At 41.3% G+C, this 19,148-nt stretch overlaps 1 protein-coding gene across 6 annotated transcripts in view; it reads left to right on the top strand.

Moving 5' to 3' along the window:
- Positions 1-19,148, top strand: part of BORCS5 (BLOC-1 related complex subunit 5) — a 42,289-nt gene that overhangs the window by 458 nt on the left and 22,683 nt on the right. For all 6 annotated transcript variants that reach the window (XR_012053794.1, XR_012053793.1, XR_004366734.3 and 3 more), the window contains exon 2: positions 62-205. Coding sequence is in view for 1 of the 6 variants with exons in the window: in XM_030263678.4 (XP_030119538.1) it covers positions 62-205 (144 nt within the window). In the remaining 5 variants the exon portion in view is untranslated. The remainder of the gene's footprint in view (positions 1-61; positions 206-19,148) is intronic.

Raw genomic sequence — 19,148 nt, 5'->3', positions numbered from 1 at the left:
AGTTGGATTCTGGTGTAATCTGCTTGTAAAGGTCATTATTCCCCCTTTATCCAATATCCAGCATCTCCATTGCCAGCCAAGCACCGAGCAAAAATGGACGACATTGTGGTCGTAGCCCCAGGAACACAATCCTCACGGAATGTCAGCAATGATCCAGATGTCATAAAACTGCAGGAAATTCCAACTTTCCAGCCCCTTTTGAAAGGTAAGTGATTGTTCTTCTGCTGGTTTTAAATGCCTTCCTTTTTTGTACCTAAGGACATTTGTGTATCCTGAGGTTTCTACTGAAGTTCATATTTCTGTCCGTTTTTTTCACTTCACGTCTTGTTTTAAAACTTACTCTCTTTTGTTATGGCATAATTAATCCCAGCCTTCTAAACAGTGGGTGAACTAGTTTAGAGGTGTGCTGGTAGTGTTCTCTGCAAATGGAACCATCTACTATGAAGACAAAACAGCTCCAAGCATACAAGCTTGCCCTCTACCACTAGTTGATAAGGGATGCTGTGTTATGTTCTAATATATAATGGATGATGATCGACCTCCTGTTTTGCTCTAATCTTTTAAAAGAGACTGTATGTTACTCTCAGAGTCATAGCTACCTCTGTATGCATTCAGCTGTTTGAAATCAAGGTACCTTGTGGGAGTTTTCAACACAGAGCAGATTTTATTCTTGTTTTTTGTAGTAGGGTAAATGGGCTGAGACTTTTCTTTGTTTCTTTTCCTTCTACTATTTTTTTTTTCTTTCATCCCTTGCACTCATTCTTTGTTTCTTCTGATTAAAGGAAAGTGAAGATTTCAATCATAGTTGTTGAGCCTGCAGTTTTATAAAACTGTGTGTTTTGTGGCCTGGCTTCTAGCTACCTCTTTTTGAGGAAAATGCAAAGTGGCCTTAGTTTCTGAAAAGGAATCACTAGAGGTAATCTACCAGAGGTAGCATCACACCACGACTTTTTGGACAGAAAGTATTTATTTTTTATTTGAATATGCCTACTACACGAGGGTACTGAAACATGCCTAAAACTTGTAGACATTATTATAGCCTACTGGGCCATACATTTAATATTTTATTGGGCACTTTATTTTATGAGTAAGTTCTGGACGTGCATAGCACTGACTGCTGTTTCCCTGCAGAAGGGGCAAAAAGATAGAAAGGCCATGAAAAAAAGCAGAACACACTTTGCCTGTAAAGCACATGCTTTTTCCTGCTTTGTATGTAAGAACAGAACCAGGTCATGCTAGTGACAGCTCGAAATGTAAATGCTGGAATCCAAATCCCTAAAAGAAATGAGGAAGTTTTAATATGAGAGAAGAAATTTAGAAGATGCTACAACATCAAGCGCGAAAATTGTTGTGCGTATTTAAAAGTGTGATGACAAAGAGTTTCAGTTCCACCCAAGCTCATGAGCAAACCTGGGTTGCACAAGACCTGTGGAAGGAAGTCCTGGGAAGTGAGACTGGTGATCACTTCCAGAAATGGTGTTCCTGTGAGGCTGTTAAAGTCTCAAGGATCTCATGAATCTCAAGAGTCTAAAGGCTTGAGGTGGGAAGTGAGAAAGAACAGAAAGCATCAGCCATGTGTCTGAAATATGAAGGCTGGAGGTTACTGCCTTAGATGACCAGTCCAGGTCGGCTCCTAAATGTGCACCCTTTAAGTTGTCGTGGTGTCTGAGTTGCTTGTTCTGACCTTACTTTGGACCTGAAGGTGTAGATGTACGATAGAAACATTCTCTTCTGTTTTTGTCACTTGGCCTGTTGCTTCAGTCTGCTGAGAGGTGGTGACATCTGGTGACTGCTCAAGAGTTTTGCATGCTGAATCACTTTTGTGAACACCTTTTTCAGCCTCAAGTACTCGTTATTACTTGAACAATCAGACTGTGATGCTTGAGTTCACTACAGCAAGTAGTGTGGGCCTGTTGAGTGAGTTGACTCTTGAGAGACGGCAGATCTACCACAGGCTGACTTGAGAAACTGTTCTGTTTTGGAGTGGTCTCTTATCTATTCTTCCCATTCAAGATTATGTTTCTGGAAAGGTTGAAGAAGTTTCAAGATCTTTTAGAAGCTCATTCTAGAAGCTTGTGTCTTGTGATCTACCAGCTTGCAGGTGGACTTGCAGTCCCTGTGGGCTTCATTTTTCTATTCAGTTGCTCCTTGCCTAAGCAAAGCCAAGGGGCTTTATTTTGCTTTTGAGTTTCAAAAGGGGAATAATCATTAAATAAATGGACTGGCAAAGTACGTGGTCATATAAACACTGCATGTTCTTGAAAAACAAATGCCCTTGCTCCTCCTAGCCATATTGAGTTGAGCTTGTGATCATTGAACCTGGAAATCTTTGCCATTGTGCTCTCTCACTTGGAAGAAAATGGCAGTGTCCTGTCCATTGCATCTTTCATTCTTTCCCTTGACTTCAACAGGGAGAATTGCACCTCAGAATTACAGCTACGACCCCTTGTAAAATGTCCCTCTCCATATTTCTTGTAGGCTCACTTCAGGAACTGGAAAGCTGCTGTAAGGTTGCTCAAAGCTCTGTCCAACTTGACCTTGAAGACTTCTCATGATCTGGATAGCCTGTTCCAGCCTCATCATAAAAAAAAAATTCTTCCTTATGTCCAATCTAAACCTACCCTCTTTAGTTTAAAACCAATGTCCTTGCTTCTTCATTGCAGGCCCAGACAAAAAGTCTCTCTCTTTCTTATGAGCTTGATTTGTCTCTGGAGGTTTTTAGGGAAAGGAACATTTTCTTGCTTATGGCTAGACTTGTGCACTGGTAAAAAGTATTCATCAGGAAGAAGCAATAGAAACAGAGGTTACTATATCAATGCAAAGGCACTGTGTGATCAGCAGAAACTTCTTTACATGCTGTGCCTCCTCCTGTTCCCATAGGATTTTGGGATTCGTTTCCTGTCCTAGTTTAGGGCAAATTTGGGGAAAACCCTCTGAAAGGAGCCCCCAGGAAATAAACCCCCACGGCCCCTCCCCACCCACCTGGTTCAGGGAAAAATTTCCTCTGAAGAGAAGTGGAAAAGAACCTGTTTATTCAACGAACAAAGCACTCCCCAGCACCAAAACAATTAACAACACCAGATGACAACAAAACTCTTTCACCCCTCTGAAGAGATGAACAAATCCAGAAAGTCTTTCCTGGGAGTGGTCGCCCGGGTCTGGGCACTGGGGATTGCTCTCCAGCACTGGGGATGGCTGCTGCAGATCACAAAATGCAGGCTCCTGGTGTTCCTTGGTGTTTCCCAGATCCCAGTCCAGAGCAGGTTGGATGGTATTCAGGAAGAGGAAAGGAAAAGCAACAGTCCAGGGAAAGAATTGGACTGCTTAGCTAACCTAACTAGGAAGCAAAGGCAAAAGCAGAAGCAAGCAAAGCAAGCAAGCAGGCAAAGCAAGCAAGCCAAGCAAGCAAAGCAAAGCCAGCCAGCCAGCACCAGCCTTTTCTAGATAGCAGACCATGGGGGGAGGTGAACCAGATGATAACAAGGCAAAACAAACTTTCACTTTCAGAGTCAGTTCTGAAAGCACAGAACATAATATCAAACGTAAACAGAACACACGATTGGAGATACAAACACCATAACGTCACCCTAGGACATTTCCTCTCCAATCTCATTTCATGGTTCTTCAGGTCAGCCTGGTGTTATTGTGACCATCTGAGAACCCTGACTGGTTAACAAAAGCTGCCAGATAGGCAGTGACTCTCAGCTGCTGCTGGCAGGTCAGGGAGGACTGTGATCTCCCTCTGGTGGATCTTGTACATTAAAATTAAATCCTAACTAAAATAGCACCTGTAGTAACTTGAAACAAACTTTTGATGACTGGTCCCCTGTAAGTACTGGTTATGTTTTTGTGCTGCCCTTTCCCTTGTTGTTTCCTCCTTGTTTGGAGGAAGCTGTTATGGCAGCGTCTCTTGGACATGTGATACTGGGTATTGAGCATACTGTGAGTTCACTGAACATGGGCTTGTGGCTATTTAGAGATAATGCAGCAAGCCTGTTTTGTGTTCTGAGTTGTTTCTGGAGGAAACCTTAATACTAAAAGAACAATTTTACTGCTAGATATTTAGCTGTTGAAGCTGTTGGTGGTGCCTACTTGGCTTTCTGCAAGAACTTTTCTTGATTATACTTTTGTTTCTGTTTTTCTGATGGTGTTTGGATTGTTGTGTCCAAGTTCCCAGGGAGCAGGGATTGTTTCTGTGAATTAAGAAATATACTGATGTGCTTCTGGAGACTGGCCTATGAACAGTTCAGCTATGTCACATGCAAATTGCATTTGTCATGTCCAGCATGTCTTCTGTCTTAGGAGCTCTGGTCCCTCAAACACTGAAAGAAAAAAGGTCATCAGAGGCTGCTGAGGCTCACCTGCATTCCCAGATGTATCACGTAGATGAGAGGTGTCTTTTTCGCAGACATTCAGCAAGTTACTTGTGCATTCCATTCCACTTTGTTTTGAAGACCACTTTGTCAAACATAGGTGGTCTTCATCTTACAGCCTTGTGAAAGGTATTGTGTGCAGCTCATTAGCATCCTCTAGCCCAGAATAACTGGATTCTTGTCTTACAAATAATCCTGCTGTTTTTCTAAGAATAGCAAATAATTGGAAGAGGTTGCTCAATAAGGTTGTGGCATTTCTGCCCATAAAGTTTTTAAGGGCATATTAAGCAAGGCTCTGTCAGTCATGACCTGGAAGTAAATTAAGTAATTACACTTAAGAGTATACAGTGAGAACTTTTCTTACTGTGCAGCTTGTTACCATTATATGTTATTTTTATTTATTAAGAAATGCATTTAATAAAGAACACAGTGAGACTTCTACTCTGAAAAGTTGAGGCTGTAGTTTACCTGGAAGTAGTGCAACAATGAAACCCAGGTTAAATGGCAGAAAAAGTAGGTCCAGCATAAGAATTTTCCTTTTAGGCTCAATATACTTTGAAGTGGAAAACTTGTAATATATTACAGCTAATGTACGTCTTCAGCTGAGAAGCACAGGGAGATGCTGAGAAATCTGGGGTGAAACTGTGATGCTGTACAGTGCTCCATGGATTTTTCCCTGGTCCTCCAGGGACAGGAATCAGAAGCTTGTGTTACCTTGAAATGATTGTTTACACTTTTATAACTTCTTTTGTGAAGTTGTTTTTCAGGTAGGAAAGCTACTGTCTAAAAGAAAAGCCAGTGTATTTTTCTTTTTAGCATAGTTTATAAAGGAAGGATGGATGTTTAGAGTTTACTGCATTTAAAGCAAGATTTTGTCGCATCTCACTCATCAGAATTTTCTTACATCCTCTCTTCCTCTTTCCTCACTGTATGCTCCTACTTCAACTTATAGTGTGGGCAATTTAGCTAATAGCACATGTCAGTGTGTTTGATGCCTATAATTCTGTACACATGGTACTTGAATGCTTTTATAATTCTGTCCCTGTGCCTTACAAGGAGGATCTGCTGCTTGCAACTGCTGAGGGTATAGGCCTCTACTAGAATTTGCAACATCCAAGTTTGTTGGATGGACCCCATGCCTAGTACTTGTAACAAATCGTGCATGTTGGGTGAAAAGAATGTGAGTACATCTGCCTGGTGAGTTTGAGGTTTTTTATTGTTATTTTGTTTGTTACTGGGGTGGTTTTTTTTGCCGTGGGTTTGGTGTTTCTTTGGGTTTCTTTTTGGCTTGTAGAGCAATATTCTGTATTGTAGAGATATGTCTCTCCATTTAAAATTCATTACTTGAAAATAGCTTCTGAAATCAGAATCTAGAAGATGCTTCAGTTTTGAAGAGAGGAGCTTTCCCTTCAGAGGACAGCTGAAGGAGTGGATGCAGAGGATGTCTGACTTCCGTGACTGGCTTCCTCTGAAGACCTGAACTAAGTCAGTTTTCTGTGTGAGAGGATTTGAGTCTGTGGTTAGATTTTTCCAGTCAATATGCTCAACACCAGTCAATATGCTCCTTCACAGGGTGAGCATTAGGAACTGCAGATACTGAGTTCTCCACCTTTCTACTTTTGCCTTCCCCTTTGCCAGCTGTTCCACACCTCTTGGTGTAGTTTGTGTGTTGGCTGATGAACAGAGTGAGTGTAAGCTTGTCTGCCTAGGAGATTAGCCTGGCCTCTTCCCTGGCTGAAGTCCTTGGAGCTCCAATTTCTACTGAACCCAATAGCTGTGACTCTTACCTGGATCTCCTCAGGCACATACTGCTCCTCTCCACCATCTTGTTGCATGGGAATAAGCTTTGGTGGTCATCTCAAGTCACCTGCAGATCCTCCTTCCTTTACAGACCCTGGCAGAGCTCTTCAGCTGGCACTGCAGCCCTTGGGATGCAGTTACCCTTGGGATACATTAGAAGATGTGCTGAGAAAAATACCATGTGGGAGGGAGTTAACTGTGTCCTGGCTTATCAATTTGCCACAGACTTTAATGAGGCGTATCTGCATGCTGGCCAGTGTACCTTGAAATCACTACTAATAGGCTAAGGTGAAAGGCAAATAACTGCTTAAAATATCCAAGTGTAATCATAAGCTAACAGAATGTGTAATCTCTTTATATCGGGAGGAGACTGGAAATCAGATGCATCTGATTGATTAGGTAGAGAAGCTAGTGTGTTCTGCTGGAGTGTAGATGATGAATCTTTCCAGGCAAGGATAAGCATGTAATGGGAAAGCACATGGAGAGCTCTTTACTGCCCTCAAGGATTTTAGGCATCAAAATCTTTATATAATTTTTTCTTTCCTCTCTCCCCCCTTCACATTTGTGTACTTTTATTCAGCATTACTGCCTTGTTCATAAGTTAAGACTTGATTGAGTCTTTGACTGAGAGGCCAGTTAAATTTCTTACTTCTTTTTAATGCGTCTTTTGGCATCTTTCTCTAACTGATGTCCATCTGTTGAATGTGATGTTTTCTATCAATGACGATTGCATGCAATGAAGTACTCATGTCAGAAACGTGTCTAGGAGATACATTTGTGCCCTGTACATCTGTACTGTACAGACCTGTCTTTACTGTATATACCAGCTGTACAAGTGTAGGTAGCTTCATGTGATGCTGCGTGACCCCCTGCTGGTTTTGGAATCTTTGTGTCTTACTGCTGGACCAGCAGCAGCAGTGTTTTGCATCACTTTTGAAAATTGAATGTTTGTGTTTGATTTTAGGCTTTATAGGAATTAATAATTTTATCCAAGTCCAGAAGGTTATTTGATTCTGGGCCAGTTAGTTTATTGAGAAACATTATGCTTACCCAACAGGGTGTAAATTATTGGACCCTAATTACTGATTTTTTTTTCCCTATGGGTGCTGATTCAGTCAAGTGACTATGGTAGAGGTAAAGGATGAGAGGATGCTTCTGTATGTACTGCCTGTCTGCAGTTAACTGCACTTTCTGTCACATCACATCATTCAAAAACTCCACTCTTGTATTTATTTCCTGCTCAAACAGTATCAGAAGAATGAAGAGCAGATTCCAGAAAGTCATATGTGTAAATAATGTGCCCCATTTCTAATTAGTGTTTGAATTACTAAAACAGTATAAAAATGAAAAGGGTTTTAAGGTACAAATGAAAAAGCAGGTCTGCTCCAGCCCGTAGCCTTGTTATCAAAACAGTGTGGTGGAAGCTCGGCTTTAACCATAGATAATTGTGTAATGTGAGATCAACAGCTGACCAATAAAGCACAGGTCAGTAAGCTCATTGTTATGAAACCTTGAAGTTTAGAATAAAATTTGATCTGCCTCTATTCCTTTCTTAGGGCATCTTAACAAAAGGGAAAACAGGAATTTTGTGGTTCATTTGGCTTAAACGGTGAGGTCTGACATATTGAATATTCCCTCTATTTTCCCAGCCCCATACCATGGGGGTGGCCATGGTATGCTTGGCTTGTTGACACCCTTGCATGCATAAACCAGAAGATGTGCAATTGTAGATTGCATATTGAACCCTGAGATGCAGATGATCTCCTGGACATCCTGATTTTCAGTTTGCAGTAGTAACAAAGTGATGGGTAGTAATGTTAGTAGGGAGAGGAATTGCTGCCTGTTGTCACTGTGCATAGGTACCACTCTGCCAGCATGCCTGCAGGCTGAGCTAAGGGGCTCCAGGCAGCCTTTGGTGGGAGCTGCTGAGACACTGCTCAGCCTGTGGTCATCCTTGGAGAACTGTATGCTTATTATTGTGGGAGATGTTTTTCTTTTTTATGGTGGAAATTCTTATCTTTCAGCAATCTTAAGCCACTTGAGAAGTTCTGAAGATGGCACTGCAGCGATGTGAGCACGTTCTGTGTGTGAGCTGGAATCTTGGATGCTTGTGGAGTCTTTTGTTTGAGGTTTTCCTGTGTGTCTGTGTGTGACTGTTTACATGGGTGCTTTTACCTGTGTTGCACATGTCTACTTCTCTCATGTTTTAAAATATTTATAATATTATAATTATGTGTGTAATTGTGGCACATAATTTTGGAAAAGACAAATATGACCAGGCTGCCTTTGATGTGTTCATTAAATACAAAATGTGCGATACCTCCTGCCTGCCTGTTGTATTAAAGATCCACTATGTTTCTTCGTGTGCTTAGTTGAAGGGCAAAATTAAGTGCACTTGCTACTTATGAGAGATTTTTTAATGAGGTTAAGGGCAAACAGTAAAAATAATAGGCTGCTATTTGAATACACTTGTGTTAGATTTTTTGGTTGTTTTAATATGCTGATGCTTATAGAAATGACACTCTTGAAACGATACGTGAGTCTGTACTAACACAGTGAAAACTGAGACTCTGGGGTCCTGTGCTGCAATTGTTAGTTAGGATGTCCTGTGGAATTCACTTGTGTAACTTAGCAGTATTGCAGTATGAAGTGTCATTGAGTGTTGCAGTAAAACACCTGAGAAGCTCAGGCATTAAAATTAGATTATTTTCACCATGCTACATCAGAATGGTAGTGATGTATTTGTGCCCAAGGGAAAGGCATAACAACAAGTGGGATACTGGGACAGCAGCACAGGCTATTAGTGGGTAACTGCTGTGCAGGAGAAATCTATGCATTTCATGTCTTGGGAGTAAGGAAGTGCACCAGCAGTCCTTCAACTCAGGTTTGCAGTGTCCTTTCTGTGTTTTCTGACTTGCTGTTTTTTACCCCTGAAGTTAAGAAAATGGATATTGAGATTGGAAAGCCTGCAGTCTAGCTAAGTGCCACAGGGTGTCAGTGGAATACAAAAGAAGTAGCAGATGTAGTTGAAAAGGGGTGGAAACCTTGCTGAAACAGCACACTGGAAACTGCTTTCTCTTCAAGCTCTTTTCATGAACATTTGTGTTCTATTTGCACTGGTACCAAGTGGCTGAGATCTCGGTGCCCTTGCTGGGTTTGGTACCCGTTGGACCTGTGTGTTGAGCCACATAGTGCTTTTTACTGAGAGGCAGCTACTAGGTCTGTGAGGAGGAGATGGTGCAGTGATCTTCAGCTGAAGACCTTTCAGAAGACTCTGTGATCTTGAAAAATAGAAATTTTGGGTGCCACTTATTTTCGTTGTTGCTGCTAGCGGGTTTCTAAGTCTGTGTGGTAAGAAAATGTGTAAATAGATCATCAGTAATTCAGGTGAAAGAATTTGAGGTTCAGAGACTGTCCATGGCTCTTGATCCTCACCTCAGTACACCATCTGTAACAGGGAGTTGTACTAGGGTGCGGTTATGGTGCTTGTATCCCCAGTCTTGTGTTCTGTTTATGCTTGATCTTCTGTGCCTTCAGGAGTGGCTCTGAAAAAGTGAAGGTTTGTTTTGTCTTATCAGCTGGCTTACCTCCTCCCCCATGATCTGTGTCTAGGAGAGGCTAGGGCTTGCTTGCTGGCTTGCTTGCTTTTGCTTTGCTCTTGCTTCTGCTTTTTTGCTTTTCCCTTGTGCTTGCTTATTAGTTAGTTTAGCCAGGCAGTCCTGTTTTTTCCCTGGACTGTTTTTCTTTCCGTTTCCTGAATACCATTCGAACCTGCTCTGAACTGAGACCTGGGAAACCCCAAGAAGCACCAAGAGCCTGCATTTTGTGACCTGCAGCAGCCATCCCCAGCGCTGGAGACCAAGAACTGGGCGACCACTCCCAGGAGACACTACCTGAATTTGTCATCTCTTCAGAGCGGTGAAAGAGTTTTTGTCATTTGGTGTTGTTCTTTTTTGTGCTGGGGAGTGCTTTGCTTCTTAAAACAGGTTTTTTTTCCACTTCTCTCCAAAGAAATACTTCCTGAACCAGGTGAACGGGGAGGGGCCATGGTGGTTTGCTTTCTGGGGGCTCCTTCTGGAGGTTTTCTCCCAAATTTGCCCTAAACCAGGACAGGAGTTCAGTAACTTTTTCTTGACAACACTGTTTTGACCATAGGTGTGTTGAAGACCAAGGTGATCTCATGCCAAGAGTGGTGCATAGTAAGTGCTTCCCTGGTGGCCCATTGTGCTGAGAAAAGTTTATTCAGCACAGGGGATGGAACTCAGGAACTGTGTCTAGAAAATTATTGCAACACTCTTTCCTTCTCCCCAGCTAAAAAATGTTAAAAACTTCTTTCCAGTTCATCACCAGCCCTACAAACCAGCATTGCTGCAAGAGTGCAGATCATGGGATGAACTGTGTGAGGGGTGAGACACGAAGTGAGAAGGGTAAAGGGGAAGAAATAATGTGTCTGTTAAGTGATAGCCTAAAATTCCAGGCTTTTACCTCACCTTCCTCATGTATGAGTACACGTAATCTCACATAAGTGAAGACATTTGTTTGGGAGAATCTTTGTATTGATCACATATATCTGTTCAGCTAAATCCAGTGCTTTTTTAATTCCTGAGTTATTTTTAGGAGAGGGAGCGTAGAAGAGGAGTGTCTTGAACCTTAATCTCTCTTGCCTTGGAAATATCATGAAGGTATCTTGCGTCCAGTCTATCATGCCAATAAAAGCCCTTTGAGCTGCCAAGGGATTTATGTTATTCTCTTTTCATCATTTCAAAATTGGGAGGTCTGTACCACCACATCTGGACATCAGCTGGAGAGTACTGTCCTTCACTATATACTGCCCAAACCTTTTGGTGCTTGGGAAGGTTGTTGGTGCACACCAAGAACTTAAGATTATAACCTATTTGCATATAACCATTAAAAAAAATTAAAATGCTAATATAGGCAACGTTACTGCCTGCCTAAAGTTGTTCTCAGTGAGACACCATGCAAAATTACTTGTGCATGTTCTCCTCCTCCTGATCTCAGCTGTCCAAAGTGAAATCCCTAGCAAGACACGCCACATCAGCACGTGGACTTTGGTGTAAAAGTACTGGAGTCTTGAGTTTCCTCATTTAAAATTCACTCTTTCTGCAAACTTTTTCTAAACTCCTTTGCCAGCCACCATGAATGGGAAAGCCATGTTTCAAGTTACAGCAAGAAGCGTAGTGCCAAGGAAGACCCTTATCCTAAAGAATCCATTTCTTTTTCAGATATTAGCTGGCCAGACAGGTGATCGTCTCTTCCTACTGTGTTTTTACTCTGCTGTGTCCTTATTGTGGTGGGTTTTCTGCTGTGCAACCTCCGCCTTTTCTGTGGCTGTTGTGTGTAATTGGAAGCTGACCTGGGATCTGCTGGACTGGAGATACCATTTGCAGTTGTGGTGCTGTAAATTGAATGCCTCCAAAGAGCTCCTTGGAAAGTGTGATATTATGGACCTAGGAATTATAAATCATAGTCATCAAGGGACTCCAAAAAACCATAATTTTCATCTGGTAGTGTTTCAGTGAGTAAACCTTTGGTTTTAGTTCTTAGTCAAACCAAAGTGGTGTTGATGAGCTCTGGGAAGAACAAATCCTGGTGATGCTGCACAAGTTCTGGATAAAATGAAAGTGTTCTTTTGATACTGTATCAAACACAAAACTGCTGGAAAGACACTGGTGCTGGCTGATCTCCCTGCAAGGAGTAGCTTAGGGTTGGCCTCAGCTGGCTCAGGAGGAGGATGGGAAAAAGGTTGGCAGGATTTTATCCATTCTCATTCTTTGTAATTGGAGTTTTGGAAGGTTTCTGTCAGCTAAACAAAGACTAAACCTGAAGGGGACGCTTGATTTTCCTTTTAACCTTGAAGTCTTGACTTCATTTGATTAAACAGAACTTTTGTCTTTAATAGGAAGTGGAAGAGATATTGGAAATAAAACTTCTTAAGTACTTACTGCATGCTGCTTTTTCTTCCATGAGAGCAAATCTTACTATTTCTGTGATGTGAAAGTAGGGTGATGCAGGTGATTGAAATGGAAGTACTTATTTGCATTTATACATTTGCAGGAAAAGGACAAATCAGGATAGAATACTTACTCTTGGTTTTGGTTGTCTCCCTTGAGGGAAGCTTTCACCAGTTTTAGTATGATCTGAAATTTTGAGTCGGTTTGGGTGATGGCTGAATTGCTTTTTTTTGCAATAGTTTAAAATTCTTCACTGTTGTACACTCCCTCAGTTATTCATCTGATTTATTATGTTCTGTGGTAGAGAAGAATTTGTAGATTAATCACTTGGAATGTAAATTATTTCTTTTGTCTAATGGTCTCTGTTATGACAACTGATAATTAAGTTACAGTGGTGTTTTGGACTTTCACTTTATTGTAAATGCCAAATGCCTTTTATTACTATCTGAATCCAATTACTTTTGTGGTCAATGTTTGCATATGTATTTAGATAAGGAATGTAAAAGCTCAGCCTAGATTTTAATGCCAGGCAATGGGACAAATGTGGTAGGAACAGAATTTTTTTTCATGTCATAGCTCTTGCCTGTGCAAAGAAAAAGGTGGAGGTATGTCAACCTTTGTACCACCTTAACTTGCAGAAGGAAGAATCTAAAAAGATTAAAGTTTTGATTGTGTCAACTATTTAAGATGTAAGTAAAAATAAAGCAGTTTTCTGTGCTGTGAGTGTGAGTTAAATACTGAAGTGCTGTACTGCAGGAGTAGGATTGATGTGAAAAAGGGTTGTCTCTCCATAAAGATACAGTGAAATGGTTGAGTGATTAGCTAAAAATGGGCTTTGTAGATCTGCTATCTGCTACCTATCCCTGATAGCAGCAAGGAAAGGTAAGGGTAGTGCATTCAGGACAAAAGAAAAGGTAGAAATTGTTAAATATTAACAGATTTGGTAGAGTTTTGGGAAAAGGTGAGAAACTTAGGATGTTTTTTTCCAACCTCCAATCAATTAAGGTTTAACCACTGGTCCTGAGTGACTCATCTCTACTCCTTGTAAACAAAATTTTAAGATGAAAGGAAGATAGGGTGATCAATGTAACCAGGGAATTCCCTGGGAAATAAAAAAGGAAAAACGCTTCTGGCAGGCAAGGAAATTGATTTGGCTCACTATAGGATCTGGCAGGCACTTTGGCTGGTGTGGGGAGAAATCTCAGGAGTTGTGGACTGTGGGCACCAGCTGAGATCAGCTGTGCCAGCTGTCCCGGTTAGGTACTTTAGCACTAAGGCAAGCACATATCCAAACTTAGCTTCTGGCTTGGTGCAGTAGAAGATGACGTGCAGGCGCTCTGGCTTCCCACAGAGTGTCCCTTTTAGATTCACTGATACTTTGCTGACCACCATACTCCTCAGGAAAGTGGGGCAGTGTGGTTATGAAGCACTGAGTGGTGATGCTGTGGCAGGAGCAGAGACAGCTGGACTGGTGGACTTGCACCTTTGGGGCTTCTGTACAAATATTTTGTATTCTGCTCTTTACTCCTCAGTTCGGTTAGGTGATTTTTCCAAGAGCAAGGGTGAGCAGAACAAGCTAAACCTAATTGCTTGGGACTCTTTTCCCTAAAATCAGCAGAATTGGTCTTTACTTTGCAAAGCTGCCATCCAGAAGGAACTGAGGCTGGAAAAGATAAAACATGCTGAGACTGTTCATAAACTTTTTGTTTAGGAACTGTTTTGATGCCAGCTATTTTGATGTTTTTGATTTTCCCGCTCCCTTATCTTCTAAACTGAAGGGGCTTGATAAGAAAACAAAACCTGTGCTACTTCTAATTTTTAATTCTACTGAAGTTTTTCAGAAGACTGATCAAGTTCTCTGCTGTGCTAAACTGCCTCTTTATTATCCAGATTGCTAGGCTTATTTTTCTTGCAAATCAAAATAAGGTACAGTGAAATCAAGATAAGAGTGTACTATTGTATTGTTCAAGCCCTGAATATCGGAAAATGAAATAAATCTTACTATGCAGCTGAAAACCACAGAAATCCATCTCTCTGTCATTTCCTCAGCTTCTAGACAGTACCACCATGCCTTCAGTGTAATTTGGGAGAGTGTGGGGTTCTTGCCTCTTTGACTGAAGCTTCTGTGCATGTAAGGGCAAAATTAATGTGAGTTATTCTGTACTGATTTTCACTTCCTTTGGCCCATCACACTGATTGCATCCCCTCTGAAATATTTCCTTTGCAAAATGGGGCCACAAATGCACCCTTGCATGAAATAGAAGGGATTTGAGTTGATGGCATTTGGTTAAAAAAATAAAAAGAGATTTTCTAGTTTCAGGCAGAGGCATTGCTCAGGCATGAGGGGATTCATTGGATAATGTGCTAAATTAAACATGTCAGGGTGCACCTAATGTTTTTGGTTGCATAAGACTAGATATGAGATGGTTTCTTGAAGTTAAAGGTAAGTTGTCTATTTTGCTATTATTGTTCATACTACGGCTGGTGTAAATGGAGCTGATGCCTCGGTAGGATGGAGGCAGGGAGGGGGAACTGAGTTTAGTCTGGTATTTACCAGTGACCAAAGGATGTTGTTCAGTCTCTGTATTCAGCTTTAAATGTCAGGCAACAAACCATGTACAGCCTTGGTACTTGTGGATGACTTATAGCAAAATGGGAATTATTTTGAATGTCTTTCGAATATGTGGTAAAAAGTCTTTGAACTTCAGTGTAATAGTCTTTATATAAGCATGTGTTTTAGGAAGCTGTTCTGTACTGAGAAAAATGCTCCTCAGTTGGAATAACTTACAAACTTTTGACATGTCTCTGTTTAATTTATTTTTTTGTTTTGGGATGTTGGCATCTTGTGGTGAAACACATAAAGGTGACTCCTGTGATGTGCTTTGCTGTCTCTGCTTCTGGGAAAAGTTAAATTAAATTACCACTTGACTTTTAAGAACATCCTAAACCACTGTAGTCTTTTGTTCAGTGACTGTCCCTTTTCAGTGAATGTTAAAAACACAGTCACAAAGTTGAGTTTTCACTGTCCCCTGCTTCAGATGCAAATAAATAGTCATTGCATAGTTGTTTTCTGATGTCTTTAAAAATAATCTATTTCGGCAAAGTGAATACAATCTCTCTGTTACTTGAGTGAGCAGCTATCCCAGTGCATGGCTGAATCAATCCCTACACAGGGAAGGTGCTTGGAATATAGTTCAGAAATGTTCTAGATTCATAATTTCTTAATAGAGGGATCAGACTGATGCATTAGTTTTGGTTTTTGGCCACATCTGGTAGACTAGCCCTCATGGAAGATGTGGAAGAGTAAAATAAGGAAACTGCTACTTTTTTCCCCTTTTTTTCCTCTTCTTAAATGAACATTTGATTCTTAGCAAAATAACATTTGTGGATGCAGGGCCACCACCCCTTTGTGACAGTGATGAACCTTTAGGAGGGAGCTGATGGAGCTTCATGCCAAGGCTTTGCTCGTCTGGTACTGAGTGTTGCTGTTTGATGACCCAGTCCCTTCCCTTTACTTTGTGCTGGTGCCAGTGCTTGTTTGGGGGATGTGTTGAAGCATGCTGACACTGCCATGAAACTGGGGTCTCCAGGTGTGATAAAAGAGCTTTCCTTGTTTTTCCCTTGGTGGGAAGCATGTTTCACAGAGGACTTAGCTCCCTGATGGCATTAGCCTGGCAGGTGTGTTCGGGCATCCGGTGGCCTACATGTGCTGTTCCTGCTCAGAACTCCAGGGTGCATCCATACCTTTAGATGAAGTCATGGCTCCCACATTTGATTACAGCATTTGCTGAGTAAAATACGTCTAGTAGATCATACTTCTGCCATTTATATTGTCAGCCATGTGTATATTGTCCATTTCAGCTGAACTGTTTGTTTTTATCAGCAAACTACAGTAAGAAATTTGGACCCAAGAGTAAGTCCCTAGTGGAATGAAATTAGATATTTTTTTTTGGCCATGACTGCAATTGTTCTGAATATAAAAGACACTCTTAAATTATTTTTTGTTTTTAAAGACATTCAATAGCCTGTTCATTCTTGGCTGTTGTCTTCTGTTTCTCCCCCTGTTAAGTGATTGCAAAATTTGACATTAAAATCAATAATTCCTCATTGATAATTGCTCTCAGGCTATGACATCAGGATTTTCTGGAAATATAAATTCATAGTGCTGATAGCAGATTATATGATTTCACTCTGGAAACTGGCCAGTACTCTTGGATTCCCTGATGTGCAGATGATATAACATGAGTCTGTATATGTGCCTGACACATTTGGTCTGTGTTTTCGAGGGACTGATGTGTTACAAGAGCACGTCTGTAATTCAGGTGTGCTCTGATAAAACCAGAGCACCTCCTTGCTATTAATTGCTGGAATATTTTGCTGTTCTTATTCAGCTGTCCCATTTTCTGCCTTTGCATTATTTATTTTTGCCTAGCAGAGTGATTAAGTGCTTCTTCCAAATATTGCTGCAGGGATTAGTCGGCCATAGGTTTTCCCTTCTGGCATTCCTGCAGTTCCTGGCAGTTTAATACCTTTTGGAGGTCTGGTGCAGACCTGCATTGAGGCAGTGCTCTGCTCTGAAGCAGATGCGTTTGTAAGGATTATCAAGAATATTCTTCGCTTGCACGTGGGTGGAGTGGGCTCCATGTTTTAAGTGAGACAGACCACGGCAGGCGGCTCCAGAAGTTAGGAATTGCAATTAAATGCTGGAACAGTCAACCACAGGATGATGCTGGGGCCAAGAATTTAACAAGGTTCAAAGAGCAGTTGGATGTTTGCTTAGGGGTTAGGAATAGAGGGAGTTGTCAGAATAAATGATTACCAAACGTTTTGGAGGGAGTCTCATGCCTTATATTTTTGAGTCTCTGCTGGCAAGGTTACTTGTCTTCTGCTGATGCATGGGCTCCTAATATTCCTATTAAGGAATATTACTGTGATTAGTATTATTCATTCCTCCTAGGTGTGATGCAGCACTAGTTAGCCCTCTAGTTATGATCCACTTTGGCGGTTCTCTTTTTGAAAACTATGCCCGAGGCTTTTGGGGAACTGGGAAAATTAAATTTGTAGGTTTGTCATGCAATGCAGTTACAACCTCTTGGTTTTATGCATTTTAGGGGAGGGCTGGTTGTGGTAGGGGAAGGTATGTATACCCTCAGCAGTAATACCATTGCTGTGAACACCCAAACTGCCTTGGGGAGGAGTAGATTTGGGTGTTAGGGACTAAGTTTTAGACAGTGTGAGGCAGTGTCAGGGAGTCTCAAGCTAGAGTAGTGGGGCAGAATCATTCTCAGCTAATAAAGTTATTAAGTATAACTTAATAACCCTTAATAGCCCTGAGCTGGGGCTGTGCACTTCCCCCAGATCTCAGCCTATATCTTTTGCAAGAGCCTGTATGGGCTTTGCCTTCTTGTTCAGCATTGACTTATACCTCTTCACAAAGCTTTTTAGTTTTAAACATGTGCATTGTACACACCTCAAGCGCTGCAGTGGTGTTTGGGGAGTGGCATGAGCGCAGCAGGTTTCATCTCCTGACCTTCCAGCTGGCTCGCCAAGTTCAGTTGGAGCTTAAACCTGGTTGAAAGAAGTCTTGTTTTCCCTACTCCCTTGTGTTATCCCTGCCTCTCATGCAGCCAGACAGGGAGCTGAGCCAACTGAAAACTTAGCCCTACCCTCTCTAAAACAACACTGGTTTCTCTCAATCTCATTTCCTTGAACTAGCTTTCCACCTAGCTGTAAAAGCAACAGTGATTTAAAGGAGAGGTCAATATAGTGTATTTGAGTTGCATATGGGGATGTAGGACAGCAGCTTTGGCTTAAATTGGCCTACCTTGTATGCTGAAATACAGGGTTTCTTCCAGCAATCCTGAACACAATTTCAAAGCAGAAACAAATTTGGGGGTTTATCCCCTTATTTTAAGCATTTGAGCTTAGGCTTCCATGAACTCTCCTCATTCCTCAAGAGTTTATTTATTTATTTTGCTGCCAATTTTAAGGGAAAAGACAATAAGGTAAAAATCCTATGGGTTAATTCTGTTCTTTTAGATAAAAATGAAAAGGACAGAATTTTCATTCTCTTCCTATGCTTGCTGGAAAGACCTGTTGCAAACAAGGGCAGTGATAGTGTGTAGGGCTGCTTATTAATGTTTTCTATAGCAGCAATATAATTTCTTCATAGTTACATGGTAGGATTTTACACTGTGCTACCAGTTTTAAAAAATTTCCTTACAAAATGAGAATAGGATGGAAAGAGACTTCCAGGATTTCAGGGTCTACAGCACCATCGATGAAAGAATGAATGAAGCCTTGCAGCATATGGTCTAATGGTTGTGGTGAAGGTGACATTTGGCTGTAGGGAAAGTCACCATTTTTAAAATAATTTCAGTGACATGAGTCAAAGACATGATACCTTCAATATAGTGTTGTTAAAGAAGGAAACTTGAGTTTCTTTACATTCTGATTTTTGTGCTGCAGCTGTAGTTGAGAAGTGATTTGTTTCTCCAGAGTTAGGGTTTTCTGCCCTGTGTTTCCAGCCTGTCTCAGTGTCTGGCAGTGGCTGGATGAAGGTTAACATCTGGGATGCAAACTGCTTCCTCTTTTCCAGGTTCTCTGCTGACATCACCACTCTCTCGAATGGAACTCTTGCAGTGAAACCTGAAGGATGCAGACAGAGCTCCTCAACTCCTGCCCCAGCTGGTTAAACCAGGACAGATTGGTTAAAGCATGCACAGCACATGGTGCTATTGCAAAATGTTCAGACCTTGCTTCTCCTTTTTAAATTGTACTGAGACATGACAGTGTTCCGGTCTCAAAACCAGTGGAGTCTGCCAAACATGTTTTGTGGTGTTAGTCTGGTGGAGAAGAGTGTGCCTTCTTAAAGACTGAACATAGGTAAGTTGGAGATAAATAGCTGTGAAGTTTGATGTGCTCTGAGAGGGGAGAGGTTGGGTTAAATGAAGCAAAGGAGTGGCTTTCAGTCATAAATCTTGGAATGCTTTTGGTAAAGAGG

The sequence above is a fragment of the Taeniopygia guttata genome, chromosome 1A (genome assembly GCF_048771995.1).
Source record: "Taeniopygia guttata chromosome 1A, bTaeGut7.mat, whole genome shotgun sequence".
Lineage (NCBI taxonomy): Eukaryota > Metazoa > Chordata > Aves > Passeriformes > Estrildidae > Taeniopygia > Taeniopygia guttata.
This window is presented reverse-complemented; position numbering and strand designations above follow the sequence as displayed.